This window comes from Nycticebus coucang, chromosome 23, assembly GCF_027406575.1.
Source record: "Nycticebus coucang isolate mNycCou1 chromosome 23, mNycCou1.pri, whole genome shotgun sequence".
Lineage (NCBI taxonomy): Eukaryota > Metazoa > Chordata > Mammalia > Primates > Lorisidae > Nycticebus > Nycticebus coucang.
In genome coordinates, this window is record NC_069802.1 from 5,186,024 (window position 1) to 5,205,719 (window position 19,696).

The window sequence follows — 19,696 nt, forward strand, 5'->3', positions numbered from 1 at the left end:
GGCTTGAATTAACTGAACAGAGTAAGGGGACCCCTTCTCCAGGTCTCTTCTCTCTGAGCCCCCCTCTTGCTCCTCATGGGCCCCCTTTCCCGTCCTTAGCCGGAAGCCAGGGGCTTCTCTTGGAATTTCAGTTCCACCACAGGGTACTATGCGGTTCCCACAGCTTGTGCCACCCTCAGGATAAAGACAGAAGAGAAAATAGAGAAAACCGTGCATTACCTCCACACACTTCAGACTCCACACACTCTCCCCCCATTTCCTCTGTCTGGAAAGACAGGGCTCCTATCAGTGTTAACTGACAGCACCACTGTCTACCACGGCTTACCTGGGGGCTCACCCACGACAAGATAAAAAACAAAAACCTGGGGATTACCCCCACCCCCTCGCTTCCTGGGAGCTCCTTTTCCTGGTCTTTTGGGTTTTCTTTCATGGGTTTTTCCTTATAGTTGAACCAGCCAGACATGCCTCTGTGACAGCCCTTCTGGTGCCTCCCAGGGCTCAGGGCCAAGACAGAGGGAAAACAGGAGTCATCGCCCTTGTGTGAGGTTTGTCTTCAGGTCTGACTCCCCTCCTCAGTCCTGCTTTTATCAATCTCCCCCGCCCCCCATTTTCCTCTTGCATTCTGTCCAGAAGCTTCAGTCAGTGGGGCGCTTCAGTGGGCTCACTCCCTTCAAGTAGTTCCAAACCGCACTTAAGAGGCCCAAGCTGAAAACAACACAACTGTCCTCCAACATTAGAATGGACAAATTGTGATGTGTTTATACGATGGACCATAATACAGCAATGGGAATGAACAAATTACAGTGACTGCAGCAACACAGGGGAATCTCACATTTTTATTGTTTAGTGACTGAATCTGAGAGAAAATAGTTTTCAGACTTCAAATTAAAAATGAGCCTTCAAAGGAGGAAAAAATACAAATTGTATGGTTCCACTTATGTAAAGTTCAAAGTAGGCAAAACTAAATTACAGTTGTGTATCATTTAACAATGCATTCTGAGAAATGTGTCTTTCGGTGGTTTCACTGTTGTGCAGAATCACAGAGGTTTCACTGCTGTGCAAAATACACAAACCTAGATGGATACAGCTTACTCCACACTGGCCGTGTGGGATATACTATGGCTCCCAGGCCACACACCTAGCCTTGTGGTATATACTATCGCTCCCAGGCCACACACCACACATCCAGCATGTTGCTATATGGTATACTGTGTAGCCAACTGCAACACAATTGTGTATTCCCACACAAAGCTAAACATAGACAAGGACAGTGAAAAGAACACGTAAAAGCTAAAACACAGGACACCTGGAGAGGGCACTCAGCATGGGCAGGGAATGCAGGACTGGAAGTTGCTCTGGGTGGTCAGGGAGTGAACGTGCAGGCCGAGGACATGGCCGTGCACTGTAGACTTTATACACAGCACAATCCACAGCCACACTATTGATTAAAAATGTTTTTTCTTCAATTATGAATTAACCTTAGCTTGCTTAACTTTTTAAAAACTTAATTTTTAACTACTTTTGACTTTTTATAATAACACATAGATTAAGACACAAACATATTGTACAGTGGCACAAAATATTTTTTCTTTGTATTTTATCCTATAAGCTTTTTGGTATTTTTAATTTTTTAGAACCTTTTAAAACCTCCTTCAACACCAAGATACGAACACACACATTAGCCTCGGCCTACACGGGGCCAGGGTCATCCATATCACTGCCGTCCACCTCTGAATCTTGTCCCACTGGAACGTTTTCAGGGCCAGTTATGTGTATGGAGCAGCCATCTCCCGTGTTTATAATGCCTTCTTCTGAATGCCTCTGAAGGTCCTGAGGCTGTTTTACAGATAATTTTTTAAATAAGTAGGTGCACATTCTAAGGATAAAAAGTAAATATGTAAGCCACTAACATCGTTTTTATTATCAAGTATTATGTGCATTATTTTGTATGACTTACACTGGCATCACCACAAACACAAGTCATGTGTTGGCTATGATGTCACTAGGTGATAGCAATTTTTCAGCTTCATTGTAATTTTATGGGACCACCACTGAATATGTGGACTGTTGACGAACAAAATGTTATGTGACGGATGACTGTATAATGTTAGAAGTCAGGATAGCTGTTACTTTTGAAGTGGAAGAAGCAATAATTGGCAAGTGGCATTAGGAGATTTGCGAGCACTGTGAAGATTCTATGAACACTTTTCCAGACGTGTGTGAATTTTCTAAACATTTGAAAATGAACTTTTCCTTCTGATCACAGGTGACAGAACCTTAGCTTAAACTGGCCTCTGTACTAAGGAGAACTTCTGAGAAGGATACCGAGATGCCTAGAGGAATCCATGGACAGGAGTAACATGGGACCTTATGAACAGCTGGGCCAGGAGCTCAAACACTCTGAGAGCTTTCTCCCTCACTATGGATCATTGACATAAAACGATCATTTTATACGACATGCACCGAAATACCTGTGATGTGCATCTAATGTTTTGTTTGCCCAGGACTTACTGGGGACAACATCCCCCTTAGGAAAAAAAACCAGTCTTCCCCCACTCTATCCACCTGGTTTTCATGGGAGCTGGGCTGTTCTAACTTAACCCTGCTTCTTGGGCCATAGCCAGTTAAGCTGAGTAAAAGGCACCAGACCTATGCCGGAGAAAGCTATCCCTAGAATTTTTGGACTTGGGTCAAGTGTTATTTTTGAATAGGCATTCTTGGGGGTGGGAAACAGTAAACTGTTTAACAGCCCTTCCGCTGATTCTGCACTTAACACTAGTGTGGACTATTGCAATTCTTTATTTGGTTGTGTCTGTTATTTCTTTTAAATGTTATCTTGTTTAAAAATTGACATTGTATTCACTCAATACTACCAGTTTATGGCTTGGTAGACTGTGGGGGCAGTTTGAGCATCAATAAAAGATACCATATGAAGGATTATGATAATATAGTTTTCTTAAAGTTTTGGAATTAATATTTATATACTCTTTCTGGAACAAAATGTTTCTTTTGCAACAGAATCCACCTAAATTTTGGCAGCCATCAGGGACTCTAGACTTCAGAAAAAGTTACTGCGAAGCATGACTGTGATTCCAGTTTCATAAGAAAAAAAGAAAACAAAGAATATCTTCAAATATAAGTGGTTGATTACCTATGGAATTAAGTGCTTTTTCCTCTTTGTAATTTATTTTCTTTAACTTCCATAATAAACATGCATGACTTTTTATAAGAAAAGCCAATTCATGTTATAACCATTCAAATAATAAATATGACGATTTGACCAAGAAATATCTGCAATCAGGAATTAAGACAGGTGCCAAGCTTTCAAGGGCACTTAATGTACACATCTGTGCAAAAGCAGACCCATGTCAGCATTTGAAGTGAAAAACATTTTTTCATTTTAAAAAGATGACTCACTACCCTTCCACTTAATATGTTATAACCATGTTAAGTCGGTACTTCAATATTTATTTCTGGACGATGAGACCGGCAGCCATCATTTTTCAACTTTATACTCCTAAATAGGTGTAGTTTATTTTTTACAGATATGTCTCCATTACTTTCAAAATCATATTTTCTTTCTTATTATTAAAATGAAAACCTTAAGATGACCCAATGAAGATAAACAATTTGCTTGAAATTGTGATGCAGTTCACATAGTTTTAATGGCGATGCAGTACAGAAGGCCCGTGAGTGAAGTCTGTTCCGTTTACAGACTGGTGAACTGCAAGGCCAGATTTATACTCAGGATCAGTCAAAATACATGAGTGGTTGCTAAGTTTGACTTTATCCTCCCATGAACATCTGCTCACTTTCTCTAAGTTAGTTTCTGTAACATCTATTCTGCTTTTAGAACTCAAGGTTAAACTTTGATATAGCAAATATTCATTCCCAGTTGCACTGGGTATATAATCAGTTCAAGTAACCACCCATTCATTGATTTAAACATTTAATTTTAAATATTTTAAATGGTTCTTAAAAGTTTTTAGGCTGGCCTGGGAGAAAAATTCAAACACAAGGGCGTTATTTTCCTCTCTTATCAGTGAGACTAATTCTAACATGAGACATGGCAACACTTCCTAAAGGAATATGGGGAACTCGTTAAACAGTGTACAAAGCTTAATTTCTCCACCCACAAAAAAGATGCATACAATTACCTTCGTATCTATATTTGGTTTGAAAATGCATTACTTTCTCTCTTGAAAACTCATAATAGTTTTTGTTTGTTTTACATATACTAGCTTTTTCTAAGTAAGTTATCAATTCACAACAGGTTAAAAAGTTCTAAGAACAAGCCAATATAAACTATAAATTTACTCCAAATAGTTGACAAATGAAATCCCCAAGAAGTCTAAATCTGAGAGGGCAGTATGATTTGGATTTGTGTATTTAAAAAACCAACTAATTTAGTAAAACCAATCACAGGCAATTTGGGGAAAAAAGGAATCTTAGCATATCTAGAAATGGAACACTTAAAAAAACGAATATAAATTTAATAGTAAACATTATGGTCAGGCTGTTTATTAAGGAGCAACCACATATACAAGTTCAACTATAGAAATGTTTGCAAATCAAACTTCATGTGACCTAAAAGGACCATGCGTAATGTCAAAAATGGACACCTGTACATTCAATAAAAAAGTTAATTTAAACATACATATCTAGATCACTCTAGAGTCATACAAACATCTGGGGCCACATATGTATCTAATTTTCTTTCAAAAAACTGCTTTTATAAAAGTGATGTATTGAGATAATTTTAAAAAGTATCTGACTATTATGAATGGTCCCCAGTTTTACAAAATGTGATTTCCAGGATATGAAAACTGAAAAGTCAATTCTTCAGAGAGTGCTTTATATTATACAAACAAGTTTTATAGAAAAATGATCCAGCAAATGCTTGAGTTAAGAATATTTATATTTTTTCCAATTTTAACACTTTTATTAACACACTTACAAAAAATAACATTCAAACACCGAGAAAATTAAATAACTTTGGAAGCAGAGTTCATAGTTTTCTGCTTACATATAAGTGACAATTCTGGGCTGTTGGCACAAAATAATCAACATTCATAAAACCCTTACTACTGTATATCAAACATAAGTTAAAATCATAGGCACTAGTTTATCAAATCCACATTTCTTCTGTAAGACTAACCACAGTAAATCCTTAGATTTTCCCAAATAGAAAAATTGGCAATACACAAAGGCTTTTTAGTAAAAAGGCAATTTTTCTCTTTAGGAAACTAAAAGCCAATAGCCTGTGGTAGTACAACAGCAGGTAAAATAACACTTTACCAAACTCAGATCCAAAATATGTTTTAACAAATGATGAAATATTTTAATAAAAAAAAAATAGAAATTTTATTTCTGATGCAGCCATTTAAAAACAAAGTTAAATAACCTGAATTCTTCTTTTTAAAACTGATTATTTAACTTAAAAAAATGTAACGAATATTTCATAATATTAAAATTCCTTTTAATTCTTAGATTGCAGCATATATGTTTCTGAAACGTAGCACTGAAAACCGAGACCTGTTTTGTGTATATGTGGTTTATAAAAGAGACAGTGGCTAGTTCTTTCTTTCACTTACTTAGATTTACATGAGATACCCCCCTCCAAAAAGCTGATGTTTTATCTTTCTCTGAAAAGCAACATGTTTTTAGTTCATCATCACACAGAATTCTGGCACCATCTTTTCCTGACCCGCCTCCTCACCCTCAAATTCAAGGATACAATTTCTCCCTTGCATTATATACCAAATACATAGTACTGCAGTCTAAATCTCCAGCTGCTTGTGCTAACTGATGACTCCACATTGGTCAAGCTCATAGAAAGACTATCACGGTATCAGTCTTGGTTCAAGAAATGAAGCTCTTGGTTCAAGTTTTAACATTCTCTCAACCTAGCAATCTGAATGCTGTCCTGAATATCAAACTTTCCATTTCTTTCTCTCAATTTCTTTTGCCAACTTACGGAATGTCTTTAATTAACAGGGAATAAACTTATGTTCAATCACATCTTTAAAATCTTTTAGATGACCCAACTGCCAATATTTTAGAGCTGTTCAAATTAAGTATTTAGAAACAGACCTCACTATCAAAAAAAGAGAAGCCTGCTGCAGAAGAAGGTTTTAATCTGCTAACAGTCTTGATAAAACTGAAACAGGTGACTTTACGAGCCGTTAGAGAGCGAATATTTAACAGACTAGAATTACATGTTGTAGGTTTGTTACCAAAAATGCAAAAATTGATGTAAGGCAGAATCTTAGTCAAAAGGGACAGTATTTTCAAAAGATGTCTTATACGTTAAGTTCAAAGTAGATCAACTTAAGTAGGATTTAGCAGGCTATACTTTCCTACCACATACTAGACGGTTATGCCATTAAACGGTAATACAACTGCCATCACTAGAGATTTGTAGGTTAAGTGCATAGATTTTTTTTTCCTCTCTCTCTCTCACTGCATGGTTCTGTTCCAGGTTGTAAGCACTGAGGTGTTGTTATGTCAAGAACAAAGACACACAGTACTTGCTCTTTCCTATCATGAAAACCTGCTAATAGAAACAAGATCTCTTAGTTTTGTAACAGCTAGTAGCATGTGAAGAAGTTGGCTTCAATAGCAAAGGCCATCTTTCCTGAGCCAGGAACTATAAAGTTTAGAAAGATTGTACGACTGATACAAAGCCCTTTTGGCAATCAAAACAAACACACAGAAGTTTGATGTGTCAATGCCACATGGTGGATGGACGTTGTTCGCACTGTCTGGTGGTGGTGATTTGTGAGCTACATCCAAAACTTAAGATTAAATAACATGACAATGTTTCTAATGAATCTGTAAAAATAATTTATGGAATTCTCCCAAATATAGTGACCATGTTTTAAATCTCTAGCCCAGGTTTTTTCCTCTCTCCTTACTCCAATCTCAATGTATATTTTCCTGGAGTACTAGTGAAACACTAGTGAAACTGTTTAGATAATTAGCCAGAATATTAGTTCTCATTAACACAAATATTTATTGATACTATTTATACAGTAAATTATGTTGAATGTGAAGTTTTGGATAGCTTGAATTCACCATTTTCTTGTGCACAAAGGTTCCCTTCTCATTTACAAATGGGCATTTCTCTTTGGCATCCATTAGGTATTTGCCCAGATATTGGCCTCTGTAAAATATTTAAAAATCAACCTAGTTTCCAATAAACAAAACTAAAAGTGATTCCATGGAGAGTGATTGTATGATTACCAAACACATCTGATGTTAAATGTCATTAAAGTGCTGTTTGATGATCTCTGTCGGTTTGTGCTAATTAATAGACAGAGAGGGCTGGAATTTTATAAATCCCAAGAGTCTTATCTGAACAGTCTGCATATAAAAGTTGTTTTGTAGCCTGGTGAAGGGGTATCCATGAAGCTGTGGACCTCTGCATCCTTGTCTTTGCTGGTCAGTAACAGCCATCCTTCCAACTGTCATCTTTCATGCTACCATAGGTTTTAGGAGCTGGCAAAGATCTGAAATAAAGCAATTTTTTATTATGTGATTTGCACATCTTTACAAAACATTACCTTAGTATCTCCTAGATATATTAATTTCTTTTCAGGTGGCATCATGATCCTTGAAGGCTGTTCCAGAGGACTACTAAGACCACAACTCTAAATAGCTATTTGCACCAACCTCCCCACACTCAGCATTTTCACAACTTTCAAGTTTTACTGGCACCACCAGATGGCTTCCCTTTATGTTAACACGGCTACTAGAGTAAAAGAAGAGAAAAGATCCTTCTACCCGTCCAACCCCATGGCTAACCAATCTTACTATTTATTTTTTTGAGAGGCAAAATGATGAATGTGATGTTAGAGGTTTAGTGCCACTATCACTAGAGTGGCAGTCGGGACAGTGGTTAGAAGGACTGTGAAGTCAGCCATACTTGCGCCCTCCTCTGAAAAATAACAGTACCTACTTACTAATATTATTGTGAAGATTAAACAAGGCTTATTTAGCAAAGTGCAGGGCAAAAAGCTGTTGGACTCTACTATTGAATCAGGATATATAAAGTGTTTATCTTAGAATTAAGAATGTGGGGTAATTCAATTTAAATGGTTACAAGATAAAGGCATTTTTTCATGGAAAAACTCATATTGGCCACAGAGTCACTTTAAGGTTAAATAAGCAAACAAAAAAACAGTACACCCACAGATGCTGGGCCTCATACTTGACCTACTTAGATTCTCTGGGGGTAAAATTTAGGCCTCTACATTCATTTATACAAATTCCACAGACAATTATGAATTTTAACAAGGTATAAAAACAATGCTTACATATTATATGTAGACTTAGTAGCTAAAAGTTGTAAAATCTTAAATATGCTCTAGATTCTAACTTGGCTTTATCATCTTTAGTGAATATTATTTTCTCTCTCTCTCTCTCTCTCTCTCTGTGTGTGTTTTTTTTAAGAGACATGGTCTCACTATACCACCGGGGCTGGTCTTAAATTCCTGGCCTCAAGTGATCCTCTTGATTAGCCGGGACTATAGACCGAATATTATTATATTCAAAATGAATAAATATCATAACCAAATTGAGTAGTTCTACCAGTTTTTTCTAGAAGTCCTCTAAAATACTTAATCATGTTAAGTATCTGGATAAATTTAATCTGAACCAAACTAGTATAATGTCCCAAATGAGAATTTCTTGAAAACGATGAAGTAATATATTATTCGAATTGTACTACAACTCTAGTGGGAACCCACCATGATGCTGTGTTTACTGTCCATGAAGATTAGGCTAATTCTAGTTTGCCCACTCTCATATACTCAGGAACGCTGAACCAGAACATGTGCCACTTACCTGCGAACAGGCTGTGCAAGTTTGCTACGAGGCACTGGTATCCCCCCAGCAGAAGGGGCACTGGGTCTGGGCAAGCTGCTTCTCATCGTGGTTGTCCCTGCAGGTCTTGTGAGAGTAGTGCTGTTAATATTGCTGGGAAGATTTGCTGAGACTGGGTTCTGAGCCATGGGTGGCCCAGGTGAGGAGGTGGTTTGTGTGAGCTGTGCTGTTTCTTGGCTACCAGGAGAACCAGAGCCATGGTTACTAAACGCTTTCACTGGCTGCCGGAGAGCCAGAGGAGATGGTGCTGCAGGGGAACGGAATTTGCCTGGAGAAGGTACTGTGGAACGGCAGAGAAAAACCAGTGTTTCAAGTGAGACCACTGCTTTTTATTACATCTGATGATGATCAGGCAACAGTACATATATTCCTGAAACTTCACTTGATAGCAATGCAAGGAATAAATGAGATTTCTGGCCTAATGAAAGAAATGGAAACTGGTTAAGTTCTAAATAAACTAGTTATGTCCTTAATTCAGAGGATCACACATGTCTTTTACAACAATGTTTTAACTAGGTCAGCTAGGAACCCACAATACCAGAAGAGAAAAGGCATTTCAGCATTCTGTCTCATTATAGCAACGAAACTGAGGTGAACATTCTAGAGGCGATAAAATGGTTGATTGCCAAATTGTTGTTTAAAGTAAGAGACACATCCCCACACACACCCTCACCCCTCCCAAAGAAACCCTGACCGATCATCAAAGTCCTGACTCTCCACTAGGCCTCTGCTGATACCAACCCAAGGGGAAGGGGGAGAACACTTGATTATTGGGGGGAGGAGCAAGATGGTGGTGGTACCTCCAGAAGTTCAGTCTCTACAAGTTCTTCACTGACACTGTGGGGTCGGAGTCCATTGCCAGCTAGCACATATCAAAATCCCAGCTCCTTGCCTGGCCTCCAAGGGGTGGGGTGCCTAATTACAGCTTTAAGAAGTCTAGGTTTCCTGGAGGCCCTATTTGGTGTGGGAGCAGCTACATATTTTTTCTGCAGTGTTTGGCTGGAATAGAGTATTATAATCTACAGTTTTTCTTTCCTACTCCCTTGGCTAGAGAGATTGTTCCCATTTGGCTGTCCACAGACACCAAGTAGAGAACCTGGGCTTCCACTAACAAATGCTTCTCCTCCTCCCTGCTCTGGTGATCCCAACTCAAATGCCTGAGTGGTGTCAGAGGAAAGACATCTCAAAGAAGATTTAAATAAGACCCAGAATCCTAGCATATAATCAAAAAATGATCAGATTTCAAATAAAAAATAACTCATCATACCCAGAACTAGACTTAAGCTAAATTTTAAAAAGGTAATCAACAGATGTCAACACCAACATGCCAGAGATCTTAGAATTACCTGACAAAGATTTTAACCCAGTCATAAAACTGCTTCAATGCTTAATTTCAAACACACTTGAAACACGCAAAAATAAAATTTTAGCAAAGAAAATGGAAGATATAAAGAAGAATCAAATGGAAATTTTAGAACTAAAAAATGTAATAAACCGAATAAAAACTCATTAGATGGCTCAACAGCACAATGGAGAAAGCTGAGGAAATAATCAGAAGTAGAAAAGAGAACAAAAGAAATCACCTAATCTGAACAACACAGAGAAAATAGAATGGGGAAAAAAAAAAAATCAAAGCTTCAGGAACCCGTGGGGCTTCAGTAGAGGATCTTACCATTGCATGTCATCATGGATCTACAGGAGAGAAAGCAGAGAATAAGGCTGAGAAAGTACTTGAAGAAATGATACCTTAAAAACTCCCCTGACCTGCAAAGGACATAAGCCTAGGACTCCGGAAGCTGAACATGCACCAAACCAGACAGTCCAAAGAAACCCAGGCCGAGACCTAACAAACCTCCTGAAAACTAAAGACAAAGTAGAGCCTTGAAATCAATGACAGGAGAAGCTTACTGAAGAAAATCAGTTCTAACGACCGTGGACTTCTCATCATAAATCAGCATAGTATTTTTCAAAGAACTGCCAATCCTATACCTTGAGAAAATATCCTTCAATAATTAAGGGAAAAATGAAGACATTCTCAGACAAAAGAAAACTGTGAGTTTGTAGCCAACAAACTCACTCCACATAAATAAAGAAGCTCTCTAAACACAGAGGTAGTGACAGAAGGAAGGAAGCTTAAAATATCAGAAAGGAAAAACAGGGTAAGCAAACACATAGGCAAATATGATAGGCTTTCCCTTTCTAGTTTTCAAACGGAATGTGATGACTGAAGTAAAAATTTAAACACTGATGAGATTTGAAATGTATATAGAAAAAATGGTTAAGATAATTATAAATGGGGTGGGCTAGTAAAGGGACATAAAGGAAAGTAACATTTATAAACTGTATTTGAATTGGTAAAATGCTAATTATCAATAGACTGTCATAGGTATCTGAATATATACTGTGATACCTAGAGCAACCACTATATTAACCATGAGACATAAACTCTCCAAGATACCACAGGTACATCAGAACAGAATGCCGAAGAATGCCTGAGTAACACTGGGGGTGGGGGGGTAGGAAAGAGAAAACAAAACAGAAAAGAAATAAAATGAAGATGTAAACGCCAACATATCAATAATTGTATAAAATATAAATAAATAAAATGTATACCAATTAAAAAATAAGAAAATTTGCATATTGTACTAACTTCATATTGTCTGTAACAGGCGTCCTCAAACCTTTTAAATAGGGGGCCAATTCACTGTCCCTCAGACCGTTGGAGGGCCGGACTATAGTTAAAAAAAACCAAAACTATGAACAAATTCCTATGCACACTGCACATACCTTATTTTGAAGTAAAAAAAAAAAAAAAACAAAACAGGAACAAATACAATCATACTGCCTCATGTGGCCCGCGGGCCACAGTTTGAGGACCCCTGGTAAGAAACTCATTTCAAACACAACAATATAAGGAAGTTGAAAGTAAAAGGATGGAAAACATCCTATCATGCAAACAGTAAAGGAAAGCAAGAATGGCTATGTATTTTGGAGACAGTCTCACTCGGATGCCCTGGCTAGAGTACTACCGTCTCAGCCTAGCTCACAGCAACCTCAGACTCCTGGGCTCGAGCAATCCTTCTGCCTCAGATGCCTACCACCAAACAGCTAATTTTTCTATTTTTAGTAGTGACAGGGCCTTGATTTGCTCAGAATGGCACCCAACTAAGAGCAACTATTTTAACACTAGGTAAGAAAGAAAATCACCAGAGACAAAGAAGGGTCAAACTTCTAAGAAGACATACAATCCTAACTGAATATGTAGCAAACAGAACCACAAATATGTGAAAGGGAAGTGGAGAACTGAAAGGAAAAACAGGCAAATCTACAATTTTAGTTAGAGCTCAACATAACCCTCTCAACAACTGATAGAATTAGGCAGATAATCAGCAAAGATACAGAGCAACTCAATACCACCATCAACCACAGGACCTAACTGACATTTAGACACAGGATCTAAGCCACACTCCATTCAACAACAGCAGACCATAACATGCAGTCTCTTTAAGTGCCCACAAATGGCTAAGATAGACCATATTCTGGGCCTTAAAGCAAATCTCAACAATTTTAAAATAATTGAAATTACAAAGAGTATGTTCTCCAATAACAATAATAGAATCTAAAAAGCAGTAACAAAAAAACAACAGGAAAATCTTTAAACACTTGGAAACTAAACAAAACACCTCTCAATAGAAATAAGAAAAACTAGACGGAACTGAATAAAAATTAAAATACAACATATCAAAATTTGTGAGACATAATGAGGAAGAGAAAAAGTGTTAATAATCCATTACTTTAAGAACCTAGAAAAAGAAGAGTAAAATAAACTCAAAGCAAGTAGAAGGAAATAAGAAACCAAGAAAACTGAACACAGAAAAAAGAGAGCAAACAAATCAATGAAACAAAGAGCTGTTTATTTGAAGAGATCAACAAAATTGACAAGTCTAAAAAAGAAAAAAGAAAGAAAACACAAATTGCCAATATTAGGAATGAAGCAAACCACTAGTATAGAATTGGTACATCTCACGAGAAAACACGAAGAGCAACTCTACACACAGGAATCTGACCACCTGAATGGAAAGGACCAGTCTTCAAAGGCACAAACAATTACAACTCATCTGTTATGAAACAGGTAGGCTGAATACAGGTCTACGTATAAGATATCGCAAGTGTGGTTCCAGACAACCACAATAAAGGAAGCATCTCAATAAAATGAGTCACACACATTTTTTTGCTTCCAATGGATATAACCGTAAGGATTGTACTATGCTGTAGTATATTAAGTATCCAACAGCATTATATCTAAAGAACAATGTAATATGTCTTCATTTAAAAATATTTTGTTGCTGGGCGGCGCCTGTGGCTCAGTCGGTAAGGCGCCAGCCCCATATACCGAGGGTGGCGGGTTCAAGCCCGGCCCTGGCTGAACTGCAACCAAAAAATAGCTGGGCGTTGTGGCGGGCGCCTGTAGTCCCAGCTACTCGGGAGGCTGAGGCAAGAGAATCGCTTAAGCCCAGGAGTTGACACTCTACTGTGGGGCCATAAAGTGAGACTGTCTCTAAAAAAAAAAAAAAAATTTTTTTGTTGCTAAAAAATGCTAATGAAGACATGAAACAATAAAAATTCTAGAAGACAGTGTAGTGAAAATATCAGCCTGGGAAAAGATTTTATGAGGAAGACCCCATGGCAATTGCAGCAACACCAAAAATACTTGGGATTAGATGAAGCTAAAAAGCTTCTTCTGCACTGCTAAGAGTGCAACAAATAAAGCAAACAGTCTTTGGAATGGGAGAAGATATTTTGGCATGTTATGAATCAAATTAATCAATAAGAAAAGATCAAACAATCCCATTTCTTTCTTTTTTTTTCAAGACAAAGTTTCACTATGTCGCCCATGGTAGAATGCTGTGGTGTCACAGCTCACAGAAACCTCAAACTCTTGGGCTTATGCGATTGTCTTGCCTCAGCCTCCCAAGCAACTGGGACTATAGGTGCCCACCACAACACCTGGCTATTTTTTTGTTGCAGTTGTCACTGTTGTTTAGCTGGCCCAGGCTGGTTCAAACCCACCAACTTCCGTGTATGTGGCTGGTGCCATAACCACTGTGCTATGGGCACCGAGCCAACAATCCCATTTGTATGTGGGCAAAAGACTTACACAGAAAATTCTTTGAAGATGACAGATGAATGGCTAACAAACATGAAAAAGTGCTCATCATCTTTAGTCATCAGAGGAATGCAAATCAAACCACTCTGACATCACTTAACTCCAGTGAGATTAGGCCACATCACAAAGTCCCAAAACTGCCAGCACTGGCATGGATGTGGAGAGAAGGGAAGACTTCCACACTGCTGGTGGGATTACAAACTAATTGAACCTTTATAGAAAGATATATAGAGGATTCTTAAAGAACTAAAAGTTGCCCTTCCATTTGATCCTGCAATTCCATTACTAGTTAACTACCCAGAAGAACAAAAATCATTTTACCACAGAGACATCTGCACCAAAATGTTTACTGCAGTTCAATTCATAATCGCCAATTCATGGAAGCAATTCAAATGCCCATCAACCCATGAATGGATTAATAAATTGTGACATATGTATCCCATGGAAAACTATTCTGCCATTAAAAAAGATGGAGACTTTACATCTCTTATGATTACCTAGATAGAAATGAAACAAATTCTTCTTAGTAAAATATCTCAAAAATGGAAAAAAAAATCCAATATACTCAATACTAATATGAAACCAATATATCAACAATTACACACTCATACAAACGACAGAGCACAAATATAGTCTAACGAGGAGGAGTGGTGGGGGGAGACTGGCAGGAGGAAGAAGGGAATTTGGTAGGCTCTCACCTAGTGTGCAGAATGTGAGAGTGTTCGGCATGCCCCTGGATGAGGGGGTCTTCTACAACTTAAATGTTACCTTGAAAGTGAGAACAAAGTAACCTAAATATTTTTACCCTCACATTAACTTGAAACAAAAAAATAAAAAATGCTAACGATCATCTGAGCCTTCAGTGAGTAACAATAATCTTTGCTGGTAGAGGGTCTGGCCTCAATGTTAATGGCTGCTGATCAATCATCCTTGCTGAAGGCAGGGATGGCTGTGAGAATTTCTTAAAATAAGACAATAAAGTTTATTAATTGAGTTTTCCTTTTACAGAAGATTTCTCTGTAGCATGTGATGCTGTTTGACAGACATAAAAGGATCCCATAGTAGAATTTTCAAAAGTGGATCAATTCTCTCAAAACTTGTTGTTGCTTTATCAACTGAGTTTATGTGATATTCTAAATCCTTTGTCATTTCAACAATGTTCATAGCATCTTCACCTGGAGTAGATTCTATCCCAAGTAACCACTTTCTTTTTTTTGTTGTTGTTGCAGTTTGGCCGGGGCTGGGTTTGAACCTGCCACCCTCGGTATATTGGGTTGGTGCCCTACCCACTGAGCCACAGGCACCACCCCCAAGAAACCACTTTCTTTGCTCATCCATAAGAAGCTAATCCTCATCAGGTTTTATCACAAGATGCAGCAAATCAGTCCAATCTTCAAGCTCTACTTCTAACTCTGGTTCTCCTGCTATTTCCAACACATCTGTAGTTATCTCCAAGTCTTGATGCCCCTCAAAGTCATCCATGAGGGGTGGAATCAACTTTTTCTAAACTCTCATTAATGTTGATATTTGATCTCTTCTCATAAACGACTAATGTTCTTTAAAATTTTTCAGTTGATACATAATTACATTGTGTAGTCATCAAATCAGGGTATTTAGGATGTACATCCTTGTGAATATTTTTCATTTCTTTGTGTTAGGAGCATTTCAAATCCTCTAGCTATTTCATTCCAATCCTTCTAGCTATTTTGAAACATACAATATATTGTTGTTAACTATGGTCACCCTAGTGTGCTATTGAACAGTGGAAGCCATTTCTTTGTTTTAAGTGATTATTTGTACCCATCAACCAACCTCGCTTCATACTCCCATCCTTGCCACCCCTGCAGCTTCTCCTATCATTCTACCCTATATCTCCACGAGATCGTTTTTAACTCCCACATGTGAAAATCACAAATTTCCTTAATGCATCTAGAATAGTAAGTCCTTTCCAGAAGGTTTTCAATTTACTTTGCTCATATTCATCAGAGGAATCACTATCTATGGCAGCTGTACCATTATGAAATGTATTAATATCTCTTAAATAATGAGATTTGAAACTTGAAATTACTCCTTGATCTTTGGGCTGTAGAATGGATCTTGGCTTAGAGACATGAAAACAACATTCATCTTCTTGTACATCTCCACCAGAGGTACATTGTCGATGAGCAGTAATATTTGGAAAGGAAACCTTCTTCTGAGCAGTTGTTCCCAACAATGGGCTTTAAATATTCAGTTAACTATGCTATCAACAGATGTGTGATCACCCAGGCTTTGCTGTTCTACTTACATTAGTACAACAGTAGACAGAGTATATTTAGCACAATTTTTAAGGATCCTAGAATTTTCAGAGTGGTGAGAACTGGCTTCAATTTAAGGTTAAGAGCTACATTAATCCCCAACAAGAGAGTCAGCCTATCCTTTGAAGCCAGGCATCAGCTTCTTCTCTCTAGCTGTGAAAGTCCCCTATGATGCCCTTTTCCAGTCCACCTTCATCAGTTATCTGAGCTGGATCTTCTGGATAACTTGCTGCAGCTTCTACATCAGCACTTGCACCAGCACTTTCTTAATCTCTGCTAGCTCTCAACTTTTCTTCTGTAGCTTCCTCAGATCTCTCAGCCTTCACAGAATTGGAGAATTAAGAGCCTTGCTCTGGATTAGTCTTTGACTTAAGGAATACTGTGGCTAATTTGATCTTCATCCAGACCATTAAAAGTTTCTCCATATAACCAATAAGGCTGTTTAGTGTTTTCACAGAAAACCTGAGTTAACTGGAGCAGCACTTTCAATTTCCTTCAAGAACTTTTCCTTTGTATTCACAACTTGGCTGTCTGGCCCAAGAGGCCTAGTTTTCAGACCATCTTAGCTTCAGATGTTGCTTCCTCACTAAGCTTAATCATTTCTAGCTTTTGCTAAAGTGAAAGACATATAACTCTTTAATTTAAACACTTAAGAGGCTATTGTAGGATTAATTGGCCTAATTTCAATATTGTTTTATCTCAGGGAACAATGGTGGGAGGGTGGGAAGGCCTGTCAGTGAAACAGTCAGAACACATACAACATTCCTCAGTTAAGTTTGCCATCATATATGGGTGTGGTTTTGGTACCCCAAAACAATTGCAATGGTAACTTCAAAGATCACTGATCCCCATAACAAATGTACTAATTAAAATTCTGGCCAGGCGCAGTGGCTCATGCCTATAATCCTAGCCCTCTTGGGAGGTAGAGGCAAGAGTGTGAGCTCAGGAGTTCAAGACCAACCTGAACAACAGTGAATCCCTGTCTCTATTAAACATAGAAAACTAGCTGGACATTGTGGTGGGCACAGGTATTCCCCGCTACGTAGGAGGCTGAGGCAGGAGGATTGCTTGAGCCCATGAATTTGAGGTTGCTGTGAGCTAGGCTGACTCTAGCCTGGGCAATAGAGTGAGAATCTGCCTTAAAAAACAGCAACAACAAAAAACAACCTGAGACATTGTGAGAATTAACAATATGTGACACAGAGATACAAAGTGAGCACGTGTTGTTGGAAAAATGGTGCCAACTGACTTGCTCAACAGAGGGTTGCCACAAAGCTTACATTTATAAAATGCAGTATTTGCAAAGCCAAGTGCGATGAAGGAGGTATGCCTGCAGCCATGAAATTACTAGAGAAGTTGGTTTCTTCATTTAAAAACTCCTCAAAAAAGAAATCTCCAGCCAGATGGTTGTGCTGGGAAATTCTACCAAATGTTTAAGAAAGAAGGAATACAAATTCAACATAATCTGTGTCATGGAACATAAGAGAAGAGAACAGGTCCCAATTTGTTTTATGCAGCTGGTATTACCTTGATACCAAAACTAGAACAACTAGAAAAAAGACAGTATCAAAAATGAAAATTACAGACAATATTCCTCATGAATACGGATACAAAAATCCTCAATAAAATATCAGCAAATAGAATTGGAAATCTATACAAAGATTGATATGCCATGACCAAGTAGGTTTATTCTGGGAGGCAAGACTGGCTCAATATCTGAAAATCAATCATTGTAATTCAGTAACAGGATAAAGAAGAAAATCACATGACATCAGCTAATGCAAAAAAAAGGAATCTGACAAAATTCAACACATGGTCATGATAAAAATTCTCAGAGGAGTAGAAATAGGGGAAACTTCCTCAACTGATAAAGAGCATCTACAAAAACCTACAGCTAATGTTATACTTAATGATGAAAGACTGAATTGTTTCAGGATGTACTGTCCAACCACTCTTATTCAACACAGTGCTGAGAATTCTAGGCCGTGCAATAAGCAAGGGAAACAAACAGCATATGCATCAGAAAGAAACCAACTGTTCCCACGACTGTCCAAATGGAAAGGTCCTAAGAAATCTATAAAACAAAACCAAAAACCTCACAAAAAACCGTGAAAAACCAAAACTTCTAGAAAGAAGTGAGTACAGTGAGGTCACAGGACTGGACAAAAGTCAACTATGTTTCTAAAAACTAGCAATGAAAACACAGAATCAAATTAAAAACAGAATACCAATTGATTTGCTCAAAAAACACTTAGGTATAAATCTAACAAAACAAATTTCAGCAAATATAGGTTAGGTGTGAAGAACAAATGAGTAAAGTGTGTGTCAACTGTTGGTAAAATGTAAAATATTAAAGAAACTGTTACATCTGTGTCTAAGGAATAGGGCTCCTTTCAGCCTGTTCTAGCTGAGTTTTCTGGAAAGATCTGCAACAATGCCACCCAGGACAGTCTCCTAAGCTGTCCTTATAATTAAGTATTAGTATTAAATTGGGCTGTAGTGCTTAAGTTATTACAGGATATAATTTCTTTTTACTCTTTTTTGAATACCAAGAATTACACCTGACTCAGGCATAAAATGAAGGAGTGTTATCTTCTTGGAGTAAGAATTAGAACTCTATTTATAAAACTGACATATGACTGAGAATTCTAACCTTGGTGCCTAAGTCATGTCTAAAATGGAGTGGTGGGTAATATGAGGATTCATATTTTAAAAATGTTTATTCTTGTCTTTTTAATAAATAGTTAATAATAACAGCAAATTTATTTTCTAATTAGGGTTTATATAATTCAGGGAGGCACTTACAACAACCCTAAAATGGAAACATTGAGTAAACTATGTATGTCTTCAGTTTGGTAAATATTCACTGAATTTAAAATCTATCTATCCCACATGTATCTAGCAACATAAAAATGAGATATTCCAAGTGGTTTTCTGCACAAACTACAGCTTTCATAAAGACTGTAATTTGTAAAAATATGTAAATGTACAATAAATAAATAGTATACCAACAAAAATATACACATTGCCAAATACTGGCCATCATGACTCAATGAGGGGAAGTCATTTATTAAAATACAAACACATTCCATTATGAACAAATAAAGAAAAGAACAAAAACATTTCCTGGTCAACTATCCCTTACTATAATAACTTACATCATTCTAGTTATTCAATGGTCTATGTGCCATTAATGATAACAAATTACTGATACGTAATAAGCACTTAAAAATAAGTTTTCTTATTCGCTAAGGACCACCGAGATGAATTAAAGATGATCCTCTCACTATAGAGTAGAAGAATCCTTGTTAAGAGTTCTAGTGATTATCTCCTCCAACTCTCACTG

At 37.5% G+C, this 19,696-nt stretch overlaps 1 protein-coding gene across 2 annotated transcripts in view; it reads right to left on the bottom strand.

The window, feature by feature from the left end:
- Positions 1-4,505: 4,505 nt before the first annotated feature.
- Positions 4,506-19,696, bottom strand: part of SLAIN2 (SLAIN motif family member 2) — a 70,428-nt gene continuing 55,237 nt past the window's right edge. For both annotated transcript variants that reach the window (XM_053577748.1, XM_053577746.1), the window contains 2 exons: positions 8,848-9,166; positions 4,506-7,511 (listed from right to left, as the gene is read on the bottom strand). In XM_053577748.1, the coding sequence (XP_053433723.1) occupies positions 7,445-7,511; positions 8,848-9,166 (386 nt within the window). In that variant the 3' untranslated portion in view covers positions 4,506-7,444. The remainder of the gene's footprint in view (positions 7,512-8,847; positions 9,167-19,696) is intronic.